Source organism: Rhipicephalus sanguineus, chromosome 7 (genome assembly GCF_013339695.2).
Source record: "Rhipicephalus sanguineus isolate Rsan-2018 chromosome 7, BIME_Rsan_1.4, whole genome shotgun sequence".
Taxonomy (NCBI): Eukaryota; Metazoa; Arthropoda; class Arachnida; order Ixodida; family Ixodidae; genus Rhipicephalus; species Rhipicephalus sanguineus.
Window position 1 is genome coordinate 142,401,318 of NC_051182.1, and position 16,159 is coordinate 142,417,476.

At 49.7% G+C, this 16,159-nt stretch overlaps 1 protein-coding gene across 1 annotated transcript; it reads right to left on the reverse strand.

Annotated features, from left to right (window-relative positions):
- Positions 1-12,641: 12,641 nt before the first annotated feature.
- Positions 12,642-15,669, reverse strand: LOC119400105 (cuticle protein 65-like). Its single transcript, XM_037667049.2, has 3 exons — positions 15,547-15,669; positions 13,962-14,699; positions 12,642-12,888 (listed from the first exon to the last, which is right to left on the reverse strand). The coding sequence occupies exons 1-2, from the start codon at positions 15,550-15,552 to the stop codon at positions 13,974-13,976; spliced, it is 732 nt and encodes a 243-aa protein (XP_037522977.1). The 5' UTR covers positions 15,553-15,669; the 3' UTR covers positions 12,642-12,888; positions 13,962-13,973.
- Between the last annotated feature and the right edge of the window lie 490 nt (positions 15,670-16,159).

Consider the following 16,159-nt stretch of genomic DNA (forward strand, 5'->3'; position numbering starts at 1 on the left):
TCTTGGTGTGGCCTTCACAAGACGTTATGCACATATCATCGGCAGCAGTGACACCGGTCCCAACTGTGATCACTGTCAAGTCCCAGAAACACTTGAGCACATATTTTGTACCTGCCCAGCATACGCACGCGAACGACAGAAACTGATTTCCTCTACTGAAGGAGTGCATAATAGGTCATTAACTGATGAGGTTGTGCTGGGTCCTTGGCCTGACGCCAGCAGCACAACTGTGGTCATAAGAGCGGTCGCAGCTTTCCTACAAGCCACTGGACTGGATGCGCGGCTATAGCACTGCGCCACCTAGCCGGGACTGTACATACTCACCTCCCTTACTTACCATCGTCATCCATCATTCTTTTTTCTCCCCTTTCCCCTCCCCCGGTGTAGAGTAGCAGGCTAGAGCATACTATCGCTCAGGCCGACCTCTCTGCCTTTCTATAAATAAACCTCTCTCTCTCTCTCTCTCTCTCTCGGAACAACCAACCCACCTTCGGCCAAGCGACGGTGTCATGTGATGACGAAATCGTGTGACGTCACGTTATGTGGCGTAATAGTGACATCATCATGACGTCACAAATTCTGGCGATATGTGACGTTATGGGGACTTGAGTTCTTCAATCATACCAGTTGCGAAACTGCGTTTTGAAAGCCGACATGACCATGGCCAATTCTGCTGGGGGCCTGCAGATTGTCGCGCCATCTGGGAGCAGCAATACAAAACACAAGATCGCCGCGCCGCCGTTCCTGCGTGCGCTCTGTGCTGACGCCGATGCCCCAGATGGTCAATTTTCACGTTTGATGAGGCATTGAAGCTTTCGCCTTAATAAACATGCTTTCTTCGATTCCTTAGACACCGCAGTCCTGCCCCGAAGTTTGCCGTTGGCCGCGGTGTTCATAATTACTGCTTTGACCGGACAATTAAGTGCCCATGTCTAAATTAAAGCAACTTCCAGTGAAAACGGGTTTGGCGCTTCCGCGGTAGCTTACGGTAGTTTTGTTAGGCATGCATGTGTCCCAGGCTCCCACGCATGGCTACATGGCATGCACCAGGTCAATACCGCAGAAATGTGGAACTTCCCCTGTATATTGACGCGCCGCGAGTATTTGCCAGAGGACTGGCGTCTTTTTGCTTGCGGAACAATGTTCTGTACAAGAAAAACTTTTCTCCCACCGGTAGCGCTTACTTGCTCGTCGTGCCTGAATCACTTAGAAAAGAAATTCTGAACGCGTGCCATGATGAAGCCACTTCTGGTCACCTAGGCTACACCCGGACATTGTGCCGACTGCGAAGCAAGTACTATTGGCCAAAGCTACCTGCTGCCGTTAAACATCACGTGCAGACTTGTGCCGACTGCCAAAGACGCAAGGCGCCCCCTGGCAAGCCAGCCGGTCTCTTGCATCCAGTCGAAGCACCAGCAAAGCCATTCGCCCAAATTGGAATGGATTTCCTAGGCCCATTCCCAACTTCTACTGCGGGGAACAGATGGATTATCGTCGCCACCGATTACCTGTCCCGCTACGCGGAGACTAAAGCTATGCAGCGGGGCACAGCAGCAGAAGCGGCTCAGTTCTTCATAGAAAACGTCGTCCTTCGGCACGGCGCCCCAACAGTTGTGATCACAGACAGAGGAACTGCCTTCACCGCAGAGCTTTTGGAGTCGGTTCTCAGGCTCAGCGGTACGGCTCACCGTAGAACAACTGCATACCATCCCCAAACAAACGGACTAACGGAGCGCCTTAATAAGACCCTCACAGACATGCTCTGCATGTATGTCGACACTGAACATAAAAACTGGGATCAGATATTGCCTTACGTGACCTTCGCTTATAATACCGCTCGACAAGAAACTACTGGCATGACACCGTTCAGTTTGATCCATGGTCGCGAAGTCACGACAACGTTGGACGCTATGCTGCCGCACGAGTGTGACGGCATTCATACAGACGCCGAAGAATTTACTCAGCGCGCCGAGGAAGCCAGACAGCTTGCCCGCGTACGCATCTGTCATCAACAACATCAAGATGCGGAACGGTACGACCTACGACACAAATTCGTTAGCTACACACCAGGCGACAAAGTATGGGTCTGGATACCAATACGTCGACGCGGACTTTGTGAAAAACTGCTAAGACGATACTTTGGGCCATACAGAGTCACCCGACGCTTGAACGACGTCAACTACGAGGTCGTTCCCGACAGTGATTGCAGCTCCAGTCGCCGGAAACATTCACCCGAAGTCGTTCACGTCGTGCGGATGAAACCGTACCTATCCAGCTAAGTCTCGTGTATTATGTGGGTTCCACTGCATATATGTGTGCTTTGCTAAGTAGAGCGCCTAGGTTGCGCATCGGGACGATGCCTCTTTAGGGGAGAGGCAAATGCCACGTGCATGCAATAAGAAAGACGACGACAACACAAATGGGCATACTCTGGCGTGCAGAAGATAGAAAGGAAGAAAGAAGAAGAGCTCGCTGCGCGCGGTATTAAAAAAACTCCGACCTGCTGTTCTTCTCTTGATCTGTGCGTTACGACCTCTCTCTCGACGTCGCGACAATATTCTATCTCAAAAGCTGGCGGCAGCAGGGTGGAAGCTACGAGGTGTAAGCAAGCCACGTGCTGGCGCAGCAATACATAGTCTGTTTTTAATTGCATTATAATCGCAGAAGGTTAAAACAACTGCGTTTCCTTGGCACATGCTACGTCCCAGCAAACGTAAGGCGCTAAACACGATTCGCACGCGCCATAGGCATTTAAATATTGTATCGGTAACTGCCAATAATTGCGATGACGGACCAACATGGCAGCGCCCATGCAGACGCGATCGCCCGCTTCGATCCGAACTTGAGCTTGCTGCTTGCCCACTGCCCTGAGAGCAATAAATACACGTTGCAGTAGGCTATCGCTTTGCGTCCTCTCACGCTGAGGACAAAGTGTCAGGTACGTTTTGTCTTTGTTGTTGATATCAGCTGTTAGTTCAGCCACGCCTTCTAAGCCTTGTCCCCGGGAATTCGAAAATGAATCTTGGAAACGGTGCAAGAGAGACAAGAATGCATCGCTCTCGAAGCTTCAGGACGCAAAATATGATGCAAACAAAAGAGTTGGTTTAAAACTTACGGACCACAAAGCTCACGACGGCGACCATAATTTCGAGGCGCAAGGAACCAGCTTCGACGGGTGCCACCATGTTGTTGTTGTTGTTTTTTTTTTTTTTTCAGTGCTACCGTTGCTGCCCAACGCTAAGAGCGTTGGTTGTTGCCGTGCGCTGGCTCTACTCGCCCAATATGTGAACGCAAGCGCTATCGGGACGCCGAGCAAACGAGACGGCGCGGATGAATACATCTTGCGGGGTGTTCGTTGTTCCTATTGGCTAAGCAGTCCCGTAGCTGCCACAGTACAGCAACAGGCTTGTGAGATGGACTATGGATTCCTGGACCCTTGCCATGCTATACTGCCGCAAACGTGTATGCACATTCCATATGAGTGTAACGAACTACCTGTGGGGTGCTTCACAGACACATTGACGTGCTAAGACAAAGGCCAGGTCTTGGTTATCGAAAAACTTTTAAATTTGTTAGTATGCCACTTAATTACGCTAAATTAGGAGAGATATGTTTTAAACAACTGCCGCATCAGCCAGACCAACCACTGTTGTTATAAAACAGTTCGTACCTCAGGTGGTATTTTGCTGTTGCTCATTGGCAATCAAGTAACGTTATACTGATGTTATTGTCAAGCCCACTTCTTGTTTCACTTTGGTGTATTCGGGTTTTACCAGTAAGGACGGTTGTCAATGCTCGACGCTGTCCGCGAAGCAGTGTTCGAGAAGCTTCGCGATCGTAGTAGATCGTTTTGTTAAGATTGCGCGCTGCCCGCGAATGTTCCAGCTTTGTCGAGAGATCACGCCGCCACCAGCTGGAAAGTCAGATGTCACGTGGTCGTGACGTCGACGAAGACAGCAGTCGGCGTTTTCATGATGAAACTGTTTATTTGGCCGAACTTGTGGCCGGGAAACAGAAAGTTAATTGACAGCAATACACACTTTACGCACTGATAGCGGCGAACAGAGCGTCTACCGTCGATCAACTGACAAGCGGTCAAGCGCGTCGGCTTTTATACAGGCGCTATCGAACTTTCCAGCGATACCGCTGGTGCCGGCGCTATCTCTCGATAAAGCTGGAACATTCGCGTGCGGCGCGCAATCTCAACAAAGCGATCTACTACAATCGCGAAGCTTCTCGAACACTGCTTCGCGGACAGCGTCGAGCGTTGACAACCGTCCTTGCTGGTCAAACCCGAATACATCAAAATAAAACAAGATGTGGGCGTGGCATTATTCGGGAGTAACACAATATTGTGAGTCTTTATAGCCGGGACAGCTACATGTAGCTCGCCCATGGTAGACTACTGTGACCTCTGTACTCTGAATCGTTTACAATTTTTCTAAACACACTTTTCTTAAGCAGTGTTATCGTTCCGAGCGAGCGGCGCACAGCTCTCCTATAGAAAAAAAGTTCATTTTACTCTGAATCATCTACCACTTGTCAACACGGGCTCTTTGTTTTCTTCCATGTGTTAGTACTGGCTGTACACAATTGTTGTACTGTACTCATATATATATATATATATATATATATATATATATATATATATATATATATATATATATATATATATATATATATATATATATATATATATATATATGTGTGTGTGTGTGTATATATATATATATATATATATATATATATATATGGCTATGTAACGCAAGTACTTTCGTTTCCAGCGTCTACGGTTTGCTTCGTATTGGCGTAATTTTGACTCGAACAATTACATTATAGCCAACATTATCTGTATCAGCCAGATTTGCAGGGAGGTTGTCATCACGAGCAATTGGACCTAGTAGTCGTTATAACCCCCCCCCCCTCGCCCCCAAAAAAAATTTACACCATCTCCCGCTAAAGGGGACCATGAGGCGATGCGAAGCCGGAGCACTTGCACGATCGCGTTCCGTTGACGTTCGTTGGGCATGCTACGGATCTCGGGCATGCTACCGACTTCGCGTCGTGGAACGCGAAGAGGAACACTACGCGCGTCGTGTCTTCCCTCTAGCCTGGCCGTTAATTCTCACAGGGCGAGCGGGGAACGCGGTCTACAGGCGCGCGAGATGGAGTAGGAGAGTAGAGAGGGGGAGGGGACGCTCATGCGCTGGCGCTCATCTCGGCGCTGCGCAGGAAAGAATTTCAGCATGTCGAGCCCGCATTTCAGAGGAGTCAACCGAAGCAAGCGCTGGACTGAACTGCGCGCAGCGCTCTACCACTTGAAGGAGAGGAGACTAGAGGAGAATAGCGCATGCGCCGCGAGAGCAGAAGCAAGAACGCAGGAGAAGCGCAAGCAGCTGCTGGGAGAGAAGTGGAGAGAGTAACGCGCACCTGTTGGAGAGAGGGAAGGAGGAGAGTTGCGCATGCATAGTGTGAGTGCGGACTACCATGCCGCGGGACATACCCCCGAGCAAGAGATGCTTCGCATTTAAAAAAAGCTTTCAGGACGCTTGAGCTTTGCCTTCAAGAGTAGAACGCGATAGCGTAATCGGACCGTGTTCGTATCGCCTTCTCAGTCGTTAGCCTGGCTTCGCTTCTGGGTGGACACCTCAACCGCGACGCAAGGAAAGCAACGTCTGTACGCTTGTAAAGTGGCCGTTTCAAACTATCCGAGAACGCCTACTGCAAGTACGGTTGCGCAGTGCCCACTACGTCATAATCCTTCCTTTTGCGAATTGGCGAAGTGCCCATTACACGTCCGTAAGGCGACAGGCGCACCTCTGCAGCTGCACACGTTGTTGATGCTGTTGCTGATTATAATAATCCAATATGCCTGTGTGTTTTGTAATTGGTGGGCCTTTAATCTAACCACTTGTTGAACAATGCATATGTTCGGACGCTCGATGTGATTATAGGCTTCTCCCACGCAGTATAACGTGCGTTAAGGACCCTCCTCGCGCTACGTGATATTCATGCAGTGTTTCTTTTTTTTTTTGACGCAATTTCGAGCATGGGCGTGGCTCTGTGGTAGAACAATCGCTTGCCAACCGGAGGTCCTGGGTTCGATTCTCACTCGGGTGGTAGAATTTTTACTATTTATTTGCATCTATAGCGAACTGTTGCTCACGGACAACGCTTATTTATTTTTTTTTTTTGCTCACAACCAACGACGCCGACCCTTACACCGACGCCGACGCCGACACCGGAATTTCTGCGAAACGAGCTCTGTAACGCGCGTTAAAAACGATGTCGCCTTTGAATCCATGAGCCCTGGCACTTTCCGCTTGAGACGCAGCGATAAACTGCCTGTCATGATTTGGGAATGTCTGCCGTAAGCACACCAGCCTTTCCTTATTCTTCAGCGAGTTCCGTTTTCGTGGGTAGGCTCCCCCGTTAGTAACTAACTTAGATATAGAGTGTGTCCGTAAAGTGATTATACTAATTTGAAAGGTCACAGGAACGCAAGAAAAGAATATATAAATGTGAAATCTTCACCAAAAATCAACACCATCTTCCCAAAGGGAACCCTGATGGGATGCCAAGCAGCAGCGCTGCGCACGGGTGGCGTCACGGGTTGAACGGCGCTAACGCGGTGGAGAGGTTGAAGCGAGAGAGAGGTGACACGTACAGACATGTTTCAACGCGTACGTTAGGCGCGCGTCAGGTTTATTGCGCGTGAACCGACGAGTCGGCGGTGTAGCGAGCGGCGGTCGCGATAGCGGAGCGAGCGGCGGTAGTGGCAGGTGTTGCGGGCGAACGGACGAGGCGGCAGCTGCGGGCGTTGCGGCGAGCGCGCGGCAGGCGAGGGAGAGAGTGACGTCAGCGCGCACTGCGAGGGGAGCGTGACGTCAACGCGCAGCTGCGGCGTGACCTACTTGGCACCGCTCCAACACCTGCGGTGAGGGGAGCGCGTTGCGGCGCGTTCGTACGGACGCACGAAGGAACAGCGTTGCACAGGCTAGTCAAAGAGCTGCTTCGCATCTAAAAAACTAAAGCTATCCAAGTTTCCGTGGTATGATGTGCAAGGGTGTGCGCACACAGGCGATGACGCAGCACCCAGAACTGCGTATCACCGGATAAGCACACGCCATTCGAGATGTGGACGGTACAGTGGAAAGTTCAGTGTGATCAGTGGCTTGCTGAATTCAAATCCGTGATATGAGTGCAACGGGAATATTGTCTCCTGTTCAACGAAGTGTCACCACATATATTTAATAAATATTGCCACGCGCACTTCTTTTTATAACTTTATGTAACCGGTCCGTTATACGTATAACTGCCTTGAGCAAACCGCGCCCAAGTGTCAGGGAACCTTCCATATCATTTTAGAATCTTCCGATAAGACTGTGCGCCGCACGCGAACAACGGAGTTGATTCTGGAACTAACCCGGCCACCAACGATAACACTGGAATCTTCGATGTCACAGGTATAAAAGGCCGACGCGCTTTACTGCGGATCAGATTTTACTGCGGCCGACCCTTTGTTCGCCGCTATCAGTCTAAAGCGTGTATTGTTTGTACATTAACTTTTCATTTTCTGGGCACAAGTTCGCCCGAATAAAGAGTTTCGCCTTCAACACGCCGGCTGCTACCTTCTTCAACGTCACGACCACGTGGCAATATGTTCTACTTCTAACTTATTTCGTTGATTTCCAGTGATGATGATGATATATGGGGTTTAACGTCCCAAAACCATGATATGATTATGAGAGACGCCGTAGTGGAGGGCTCCGGAAATTTCGACCACCTGGGGTTCTTTAACGTGCACCGAAATCTAAGCACACGGGCCTCAAACATTTCCGCCTCCATCGAAAATGCAGCCGCCGCGGCCGGGATTCGATACCGCGACCTTCGGGTCAGCAGTCGAGTGCCATAACCACTAGACCACCGTGGCGGGGCATTGATTTCCAGTGGTCGGCCAAAAGTGCACCAACACTTTACGGGCACACTGTACAGATTCTGGTGTCCGGTAGACATTCGCAAACCCTCGCTCTTTCGCTAGGCCTCCTAACATTACCTTTACCTTTTCTTAACACTTGCCTGTTACGACGCCAAACTGACTTCCTGCTTTAGTACGCCGACTGCATAATGTCACGCAGCTGACTCACACTCTTGGCATGCTCGACAACATCGGCTAACGTCCTTCCGCACCACTTATCAGCCTTCCCTCGACCTCGGACAGTGCAATTCACGTCGTCATCCTGCTCTTAGTAGAAAACGTCGTCTTTTTCTTTGTACGTTTGTTTCTTTCTTTATTTCCTTTTAATGTCCTTTACTCGTGCCAGTCTTTACCCCCCTTAACCAGATTAATTTATCTTAAACGTTCGCGTGTCGGCGACACAGGCCACGCCATCGACGGTGGTCCGCCAGATTTCCTTTTTTTTTGTCTTTCTTTCTTCGTCAGGTGTTGTTCGTTCTCGCTGCAAATAACTGGCGCGCCCACCGGGTCAATCCAAGGTCCTATTTGCGCGATGGAGTAACGACAATTCTGTGCAGCACCACGGAAGTTAAAAAAGCTCACGTAATCTACCGAGGCAGCGATTAGTTTTGTGCGTCCGGAAAATTAGTAACACCTCTATTTTTGAATGAGAGTGCAGCGCAAATAAGCAGGGACCTCAAGCAAATCTCTAGGCTTAGCACAAAAAAAGAGATCACGCCAAAGAAAGTGCGAAGGCACGGTGCTAATGACAAGTGAATGTTCATTGCACATGGTCACGTTATAAATATCAACGCAGAAGTACCAATGTTACAAATGTACCAAAGTACCAGTGTATCAAGGTTAATAATATAGTGGTTCTGGGTGGTAAATCTCCAACAATCATAATCAATGTCTATAGAAGAAAAACATGTCAAAATCACCATTGCGCCATATATCGCTTAAGAGCAACAGCGCCACCGCTGGCGTGACAACAGCCTCTCTTCTTCTAGGCAACGAGACGAATGGGCAGCGCACACAACATTTGCCTCGGTTCATTTCACAGGCCTCAAGAATTTGTCTAGTCGTCTGATCCGCATTCCTGCGCCCTCCGTGGTCGTCTAGTGATTATGGCCTTGCCTTAAAATATGCAGTACCAACTAGACCACTAGTCAGTTTTATTGAACACAGGCAAGGCATATAAGCACATCATACCCGGCGCCATTCAAGCATGCCATACCAACAAGTCTGCATTGGAACACAGCTTGACATCAATTTCACCACGTTTCTTGCATCTTCGGCAGTGTAGTGAACATAGTGAGGTTATGCAGAATGGATGAGTAATTTCCCCCTGTGACGCTGTTTGTAACCCAATTCCTGCGGCCATAAGCTCTCTATGTCAGTTGTACACCGGAAGTACTCTTGGCAATAGTTCATCACAGATAACGTTCAAGGGAATGCTCTGAAGGACTGACGTCAATTTGAGCTGTATTAGAAGTAGCCGTTATTAACTAATAGCGTGTACGCCCACGCCTGTATGGCCAGTCCGCAAAACATCAGAACTCCAGCCAATCGACCCACGTGGCCCACGCAGACCCACACAAACTCCTGAGTCAGCCGCACTTTCATTCTTCAGGCTATTATCCCAGTTTTATTACTGAACGAAAGAAGGGGAATTTTAAGGCTCGTTTTTCTTTGTTAGACATAACATTAATTAGAACTAACAGACAAGAAAACCAAGGAAAGTATAGAGGAAGTTATTTGTAGTAATCATGGTGTAAATGTGAAGGAAGTAAAGTGGACGAAAAGATCGTAGCTTTGGAGAGATAAGTTTGATTACTATTTCTCTGCACCAATACCAGCCCACGTTGCTCGGCTATAACCGTGTGGACGTTTCGAGTCGTGTGAACATTTATGCTTTGTGAACTTCCAGGTTGCGCGACGCAACCGGGAAGTTCACAAAGCAAAACAAAGCACATTGTAGCACTGATTGTAGCAAGCACGTTGTAGCAGATTGTAGCAAAGCATTCACAAAGCACATTGTAGCATGAAATTGAGTATGCGAATGTCCATTCATGTACTTATTTATCTAGGTTTGGGATGAGGTCAGGTTGGTCGTTTTGTTAACAACCGGACGGAGGCGCATCTACGGGCTGTTACGCACGGATGCACCAATAAGGCTGATCATTGTACCGGCTGCAGAGCTTGCGAGCCAAGAATGAATGAGATTAAAATTCTAGGCAGTGGCCGTGACAAGACGGCACGTGAACCATTCGAAGCGTATCAGACTGGCAAGATAGCAAAGAAGTTTGTTATTGACACATCTCCGAGGCTGTGGAAAGCAGAGAGTATGTAGAGCGTGTTTTTGTTGTTTGTCTCGATGTCATGTGACCGTAGTAATTCATGAATATTACGCATGTTTCTGCATATATTTGCTGGCGCAGCCACAAATAAACCGATGTGAAAGTTAGCGCCTCTCCTGTGTTTGTCGGCTTATTTAGCGTCCGTCTGCGCTTCATTTTACGATGGCTAAAAAAATTTTGCGACCACTACTATATGAGACCAGTTGCCGGCGCCATTCATAGACATGAGCCTCTCCTTAAGTGCATTTATTTCTTGAAAAAACTCTCTGGGTAACTTTGTAGGAAAGAAGATAGTGAGAGATTTGCTTTAATTAAGGAATTCCACTCTCTAAGATGCATTTTTTTACGTTTAATCGTTACAGGGAGGTGCCATGCCTCCCATACAGGGAGGCGCCATGCGCTCGCGTGCATCGTACACGGCCGTCATGGACGCCATGCAGAACGTCTTTATCACCAGTAACCGGAACACTTTTTTAGTTGTTGTTTCACTTCGCCTTTTTCCTGCAGTCATCGCTCAGTATGGCCTTCCGGGAGTTCCATTAGAAAGGAGGACATACGGAGGATAAAAATAAGATAAATAAAAAAGAAAGCATTTCAGTAACTCTATGCCTCGGGCTGATTGGACCTATAAAGGTCGGCGCTCGGAAGGGCGTGGCTAGGCGACAAACGTATACGGCATTGAGTAGCCTTCTCTGCGAAAAAGCCTCAAGGGAGGCATATATCGCGATATGCCCGTAGACAATACGACGTAGGCGTATCGTCACTCACGGGTGGCCGTCCGTTTAGTATAAATGTGTAACGTTACTTCACCGCAATGAATTTACCACTGCATTAGACATGTTCAGTGATCAACACGTATCAATGTAAACGACCCGTTCTTGAAGTTCAAGTGAAGCAGGGCAACAGGAGTCCGCAGCGTTCCGCGCTGACATGCCTGGGCTCCGAGGATGGGTGACGTCAGAAACATGATGATGATACTGAACACTTCCCGTCTGAAGATCACAGACACTTTCGAAGTGTGCAGATGATAGTAATAGGGATAGTGGTGAGAGTTACTTAGTGATATACGTCATAAGCACTGTACGTTGCAGTCGTTCTAAGGGGACAGTGACCTGCTCACTGCAGTAGCTTTTGGTGACTGCTCCTTTATTTTATGGTTCAATGAAAGATAAATAAAGCATTGAATAGTTATCATAATACTGCACCGGCGGAAGATACGGCTCATCTGTCGAGGCGCGGGACAGCTGTCATAAGGTTCCAGGTCGGAGAAAAATTGTGATGTGAACACTTACATTAACTTTCCTTTATAAGTTAAGGTCGATTCAGCCTATCGGAAGTTTGGCCAGTAGATTGTCTTTGTGTGCCAATTAACGTGTGTACAAAGCACCGCCTAGGGCCCACTGCAGTTGATATGTTGTTGTTTGTTTTTGCAACACTGCGTGCACAGTACTCCATATCTGAACAGTTCTGGTTTTATAACACGACACACTTCGGAAGTGTACTCTTCTTCGGCCTTCAAAGAAAACTGAGTCAAAGAAAACTAACTGCATGATAAAATATGTGCTTGCCATTTGTCCCAAGGCTTCGTCTCGTCATTCTAATTAGCAGTGTAACATTCCCACCGATGGCACGTATTGTGAAGATTATGCAAGTTGCCTAACTCTTCAGCAGCATAGCATCAAGTTCGTTGGTCGTCCTAAGGGGAAACCCCACTAGTAAAGAGCCTACGAAGCATCTGAAACATCCTTCGGGTAGGAGTATCAATGGAAGGCGTAAGTGGAGTGTAATTAGGAATGTAAACTTAAAAGTGTGAGTCCCATTCTTTACGATGTTACAGTAAACGCACAATACAATAAATTGCAGTGATTATCGTTATTAAAAATCAGGGTAGATGTGCCCTCGAAAGCAGCTTTCTCAAGATTTCATCATGTGGTAATTCTACGACCGCAATAGTATCTGAGGTTTTACGTGCCAAAACCACGATATCATTATGAGAAATGCCGTAGTGGAGGGCTACAGAAGTTTAGACCATTTGGTGTTCTTTAACGTGAATTGACATCGCACAGTGCACGGGCCTCTAGCATTTCGCCTTCATCGAATTGCGACCGCCGCGGCCGAGGTCGAACCCGCGAATTTCGGGAAGTAATCCTGTGGCCGTATTCTCAGGGTTCTCTTAGCCTTTTTCTTGACCCACCTGAAAAACCTCGTGAATGTTTTGTCACTACTGTATGAAGAAACATGGCGTGGCGGTGTCCACAAATGGTGGTGTACGAGGCAGAGGAGACACAAATTGTTGTGCAGAGTCTGACGAGACTCTGGTTGTATTTGAAAAAAAAAAAAGAATAATACGAAAGAAAATCGGACAACCAGAACGTAGACGTGCACATTGGCATGAGAACATTTCTACTTTGAAAGGCGCGCGTTGTGAGTCATGGCCGCTCTCCCGGACGGCTTGCGACGCCTCAAGACTTGGGAGAATTTCTGTCGTGCCGGTGGATGCCGGTGCTGATGGAACTGCCGAAGTCTTCGAGACGTCCGGGAGCCCGGCGACGAAGTTCCACGGCGTTAGGTCTGAAAGGACAATTGAAGAGAAAATGCGTTAGTCTTGAAAACTACTCTTGTGGCATAAAGCCATTAGTACAGTCTTGTTCATACAATTAATCTGGTGCAGGAGAACAAACTGGCATCTTTTGTTTTCTTTCTTGCTAGTTTCTCATAAGTCATGGTGGAGGATAGTTATGTCCTAACATGCGTGCTTAGAAAAAATACGAAGTCTCTTATGAAGTTGGAACAACCTGAAGGTATCCTTTCAAGAATAGGTATTGGAATTCGCACTGTCCTCACTCTTAGGTGTGCCATTGAAGTTCGTGTGTCATTCAGGGGTTCCCTCGCATCTGAACTGTTTAAAAAGCTACTTTGACTGTATTCTTAGTCTGCAAAGTAAAGATGCCGCGACGGGTAGTACAAGGACTTTCTTATGTTGGTTCCTGATAAGTTATGAGATTCTCGTTTGCCAGAGGAAAGCTCCATCGATATGATTCCCTAAACTGCATCAAAGTAATTTCATTTTCGGGGGGGCATACACTACCCAGCTTTCGAACACTCACTGACAGTAATATGTGCCTGTGTGAAATAACTTCATTAATTGCGGTAGGTAAGTGCAAGACCAAGTGTGCCGCCGATGAATCGGTACGCGCTTTCCACATAACGATGATCAGACGCCAGCATGGCTCGAGATAGAGAAAGTAAGGTTAACAAAGTAGAGACAAGCCAAAGCGGGATATTGCAGCTGGTTCTATTGCAACCAAGAGAAATTCTTTTTCCCCTTCTACCAGGGTGTTAGTGGCAAGGAAGATGATTCGATGCCCTTCATGCTGCTATGCCTCACGCACGCGGTGGCCTCTTCAACACCTTTAGTTGGACAGCCTGCGTAGCCAATGCGTAAATGGCTAGCCTTTTGTTCGCTAGTCATTCGGTAGCTAGCTCTACAACGATGAATGAAACCTTATGCGACAACTGGTACTCACGAACACCTACAGCAAGCTCTAGTAATTAGATCTCAGCGTCCCGCGTACAATCAGGTGACGTGTAAGTGTGACACGACGTCTGATCTGCGATGGAGCCAGGCACAATGGTTCACCTACCATTCCAGTAGTTTATTTCTTGCGGAGGGCGTAGGCGTGTCCGCCGAGGCCGTAGTTGAATCCACCGAGGCCGTAGCCGTAGCCGAGACCATAGCCGACTCCATGGTATCCGAGACCGAAGCTCAGGCCGTGTCCATAGCCAAGGCCATAGCCTCCGACGGCCACAGCGGGAGCGGCAGCGACGACCGCCGGGGCGTGGTGGACGGCAACGGCGGGAGCAGCGACGGCGACGGGTGCGGCGTGCACGACGGGGCGGGCGACGGCGACCGGAGCAGCGACGGCGTGCACGACGGGGCGGGCGACGGCGACCGGAGCGGCGACGGCGTGCACGACGGGGCGGGCAACGGCGACCGGAGCGGCGACGGCGTGCACGACGGGGCGGGCGACGGCGACGGGAGCGGCGACGGCGTGGACTACGGGGCGAGCCACGGCAACGGGAGCGGCGACCACGGCGGGTGCGTGGTGGACGACGGCAGCAGGAGCGTGGTGGACGACCGCGGCAGGGGCGGCAGCGACGGCTCCTCCGAAGACGTGGCCGAGGCCGGTGTAGCCATAGCCAAGACCGTAGCCGAGACCGTGACCGTAGCCAAGTCCATAGCCGAGGCCGTAGTGTCCAACGCCGTATCCGAGACCGTAGTGGCCAAGACCGTAGCCGAGACCGTGGCCGTAGCCGAGGCCGTAGCCACCGACGTAACCACCGAAGCAGGAGGCCGCGAGGCCGAGGAAGACGGCGAGCTTCTGCAAAGGCGACATGGAGGAAAGTGAAGACGTGTAAGAAGTGAGAAATGTTGCAGGTTTTAGAAGACTCACTGGCTCTATTTAGTAGGATTTTCAAAGAGCCATAGTAACTTTAGCGCTACAAACCGACACAAGAAAGACGACAAGACCGTTTTCTTGCGCGAAGAGTTACTATGGACGAGCACCAACTAGCACGTCAACGCATTGTGTTCAACTTGCGAAGAGATCTGGTCAAAAAATTCCAGCACTCAATCTCTCTTTCTGGCTTAATACCTGCGGGCGGACCCGATTCTCTCCTTTGACCCTGGTCTCTGCCATCTTGCCGCCTAACTATCTCGTCTACCAGCCTATTATCTCCACTAGCTACCGCGGTGGTTGTTACGTCTTTCTGAGGTAAGGCTCGCACTAAGGTTCTGCAACAATCGCAGATCATCTTCCGCGGCTTCCAAGCCACGATTGACCACGCACGATCTTGCATCAGCAGTTGATGTGAACCTGCCACTTCGGTGATTCCGGCCGCCGAATCCGGATGCCCACTTTTTGTTTTATCTGAACCCCTCTGTGTTCCGGGAATATCCGCTTCTGTACATCTCAACTGGTTGCCTCGCTGGCCATTGCCCCTTGCAGCATCTAACCTAACGCTAATGTTCCTGAAGACTCTCCGACCCTGGAGCATGCCCTACCGGAAATCCCTTCCCGGTCGCGATATCGGTAGCATCCCCGAATCATCACCGTTGTACAGCATGACGAGCCGCGTAGTTATAATCCAAACGGGAACTGGTGGTGGCCGACGGACGGTGACTTCTCCTCGTGAAGGGGTAGGGGTGGGGCGGGGGCCAGAACTTACCAGCATGATTGTTAGGGCTACGGTAGAGTCGAGAGACCAAATGTGCCTGTCCTACACGGCGACTCCGGCGGTCGCTTATATACACCCAGGTACCCCGGGGGCTGCTTTCGCTGCCCCGGCGCACGCGTTGATCGGAGGGCCTCACCCTTCGATCCTCCTCCACCTCCTCTCCACTCATTGGCAGCAACGGGGGCGAGGAGGTAGGACGCGCTGAGTGCGAAGGGGGTGACCATATACCCACGCGTGCTCGCAGGCACCTTGAGTCTTGGCCCGAACAAAAGGCGGTACCCCCGGGTATAACGTTTTGACATTGTGCAGGGAGAGTGGTTTTTCTCGGGTTTGTGCGCGTGCACGCGACGGATACTGCTACGGGGGTCCGAAACGTCGTCGTCACTCTTCCCCACCAAGCGTGCCGCTGAAAGCGCGTCGAGCCGCATAACTTTGATATACCTTTCGCCTTCTGCGTCGGTGTCGAGCGCGCTCTTGAAAGTGGGTTATCGAAGCGGCGGATCGGGCTTTCGGCGGTCGTTTGTACGTCCGCGCCTAAGCGTGAGGAGGCGGGGCGGGGGGAGGGGGGGGGGGAAGGGGGTGTATTTTTCAACGTGTCTCGTTT